This window comes from Galeopterus variegatus, unplaced genomic scaffold (assembly GCF_000696425.1).
Source record: "Galeopterus variegatus unplaced genomic scaffold, G_variegatus-3.0.2 Scaffold4593, whole genome shotgun sequence".
NCBI classification, from domain to species: Eukaryota; Metazoa; Chordata; class Mammalia; order Dermoptera; family Cynocephalidae; genus Galeopterus; species Galeopterus variegatus.
The window spans coordinates 121979-124112 of NW_007730704.1; the positions used below are offsets into that span (position 1 = coordinate 121979).

At 33.9% G+C, this 2134-nt stretch overlaps 1 protein-coding gene across 1 annotated transcript in view; it reads left to right on the forward strand.

Annotated features, from left to right (window-relative positions):
• The window catches only part of DDX58 (DEAD (Asp-Glu-Ala-Asp) box polypeptide 58), a 62583-nt gene that overhangs the window by 22910 nt on the left and 37539 nt on the right, over positions 1-2134 (forward strand). Inside the window, exons 5-7 of the mRNA XM_008587919.1 lie at positions 314-421; positions 924-1077; positions 1651-1909. Of these exons, the coding sequence (XP_008586141.1) occupies positions 314-421; positions 924-1077; positions 1651-1909 (521 nt within the window). The remainder of the gene's footprint in view (positions 1-313; positions 422-923; positions 1078-1650; positions 1910-2134) is intronic.

Genomic DNA, 2134 nt, shown 5'->3' on the forward strand with positions numbered 1-2134 from the left:
TGTTGTTTTGTTTATGTACCATTGCCTTTAACCAGTTTAGTTTCTCTTTATTAGGCTTCCACGATTGTTTAACCTAGAAATCTTTATGTATGGTTTTTGTTTTTTCCCATACTTGCCATAGATACTTTGTCATTGAGAGAGTTCTGTACTTCAAATCAATGGAGAAGCTGGACTGGTTAAAAGAGACAAGCTTCCAAACTTTCTCAAATGAGGCCCTTCCTGCTAGAGTCAGAATTTGTGTCCATGGGACTGTAGCTGTTGCAGTGATTCCTCAGTGCAGTGACTGTGGTATTTTGTTACTTTTGCATTCCAGAAGTGTCTCGTAATAACTTGGATAGACCATTGAAAGCAAGAAGTTATCAACTAGAGCTTGCTTTGCCTGCTAAGGAAGGAAAAAACACAATAATATGCGCTCCCACTGGTAAGCCAGTTGCTATTACTTTTGTGAGTATAATTTGTTTCTCTGCTTCCTTTTTTTTCTTTTATCGAATACTGGGACAAAATGGGCAAGTTTGGTGTCTCCTTGTTCCTTTTGTCTTTTGAGAAATTACCGTATTAATATAGCCTCAATATATTTTAAGGGACATGAGAAGGGAAAGAAAAATGCCCTCTTTTTAAATTAATTAATTAATTAGTTAATTAATTTTAAAGGGGTGTCATGTGAAGAGATTACTTTTACCCAATGAAAAATACCCTCTTTTAGTTTGCTTTTGGTCTTGGCTGTTTGGATGCATGTTACGTAGGAAATAGCCCGATATTTTTTAGTCAGAGTGTAAATTCTGCAGTTGTTAACCCATCTAAATTATCAATTTGCTGGTCAGCCCATTGGTATTAGAAGAGCCCAAAATAAATACCTTCTACAGAAATATTAGTTACATGTGAGTTAGTTACATTTTACACTTTTTTTCCTTATATGTTAAAAGGTTGTGGAAAAACCTTTGTTTCACTTCTTATATGTGACCATCATCTTAAAAAATTTCCACAAGGACAAAATGGGAAGGTTGTCTTTTTTGCTAATCAGATCCCAGTGTATGAACAGCAGAAATCTGCGTACTCAGAATATTTTGAACGATATGGGTAAGTATATCAGTCCAGCTTCTTTTTCTCTAGCTTCATGTAATTGATGTGTTTTCTGTTTTATTTTTGAAAAGCCATCATTAAAACAATTTTATAATAGATTTAGCTTTTACATAACCGAGACGTAATTTCTTCAAGGATTCAACTCTTTTTTTGTTAGATATACCAGGAAGCCTAAACTTCCCTATTTTACTCGTGTAGAGTGAATAAATGACTTGAGATATTAATTTAACATTTAAATGGTACATTTAACTTCTTTAATGATTTTATAATTTATTTGATATTACTCTTTCAAGTACACACCTCTCAGTGAATAATTATATGAATATATTATTAATATTTATTATTTATTATTAATAATTAATTAACATATACTGCTATAAATTATAACTACCTTGCATTTATTTATCACCATGTGTTAGTCTCTGTACTAAGGGCTTAACTTGTCTCCAGTTGTATTCCTTTTGGACTTTAGCGAGAACTTAAATCAACTGATGTTCTAATCTAGTGTTTTATCTCTGTGGTTGCTCATTTACATTGTGGCTGATAATAGGGAATTCTGTCATTTCCTAGGTACAGAGTTGCAGGCATTTCTGGAGCGACAGCTGAGAATGTGCCAGTGGCACAAATTGTTGAGAACAGTGACATCATCATTTTAACTCCACAGATTCTTGTGAACAACCTTAAAAATGGAACTATTCCATCACTGTCTGTCTTTACTTTGATGATATTTGACGAATGCCACAACACCAGTAAACAACACCCATATAATATGATCATGTTCAATTATCTAGATCAAAAACTTGGAGGATCTTCAGACCCACTGCCCCAGGTATCGCCAAATCAGATGAATTCCTCTGAGGAGCTATAATTATCCTAAATCCTATTTACTTACTGTTGTGGCCACATTGAGGATGTTCTTCTTAGGTTCTAAGTCCATATTGTACTATTTACTGATTAATTTTGATTCATTCATTAACAAATATGTATTATGTGCCTCCATGTGCCATGTGTGGTTCTGGGCACTGGGGATACAAATATGAAAAGACATAGCCCT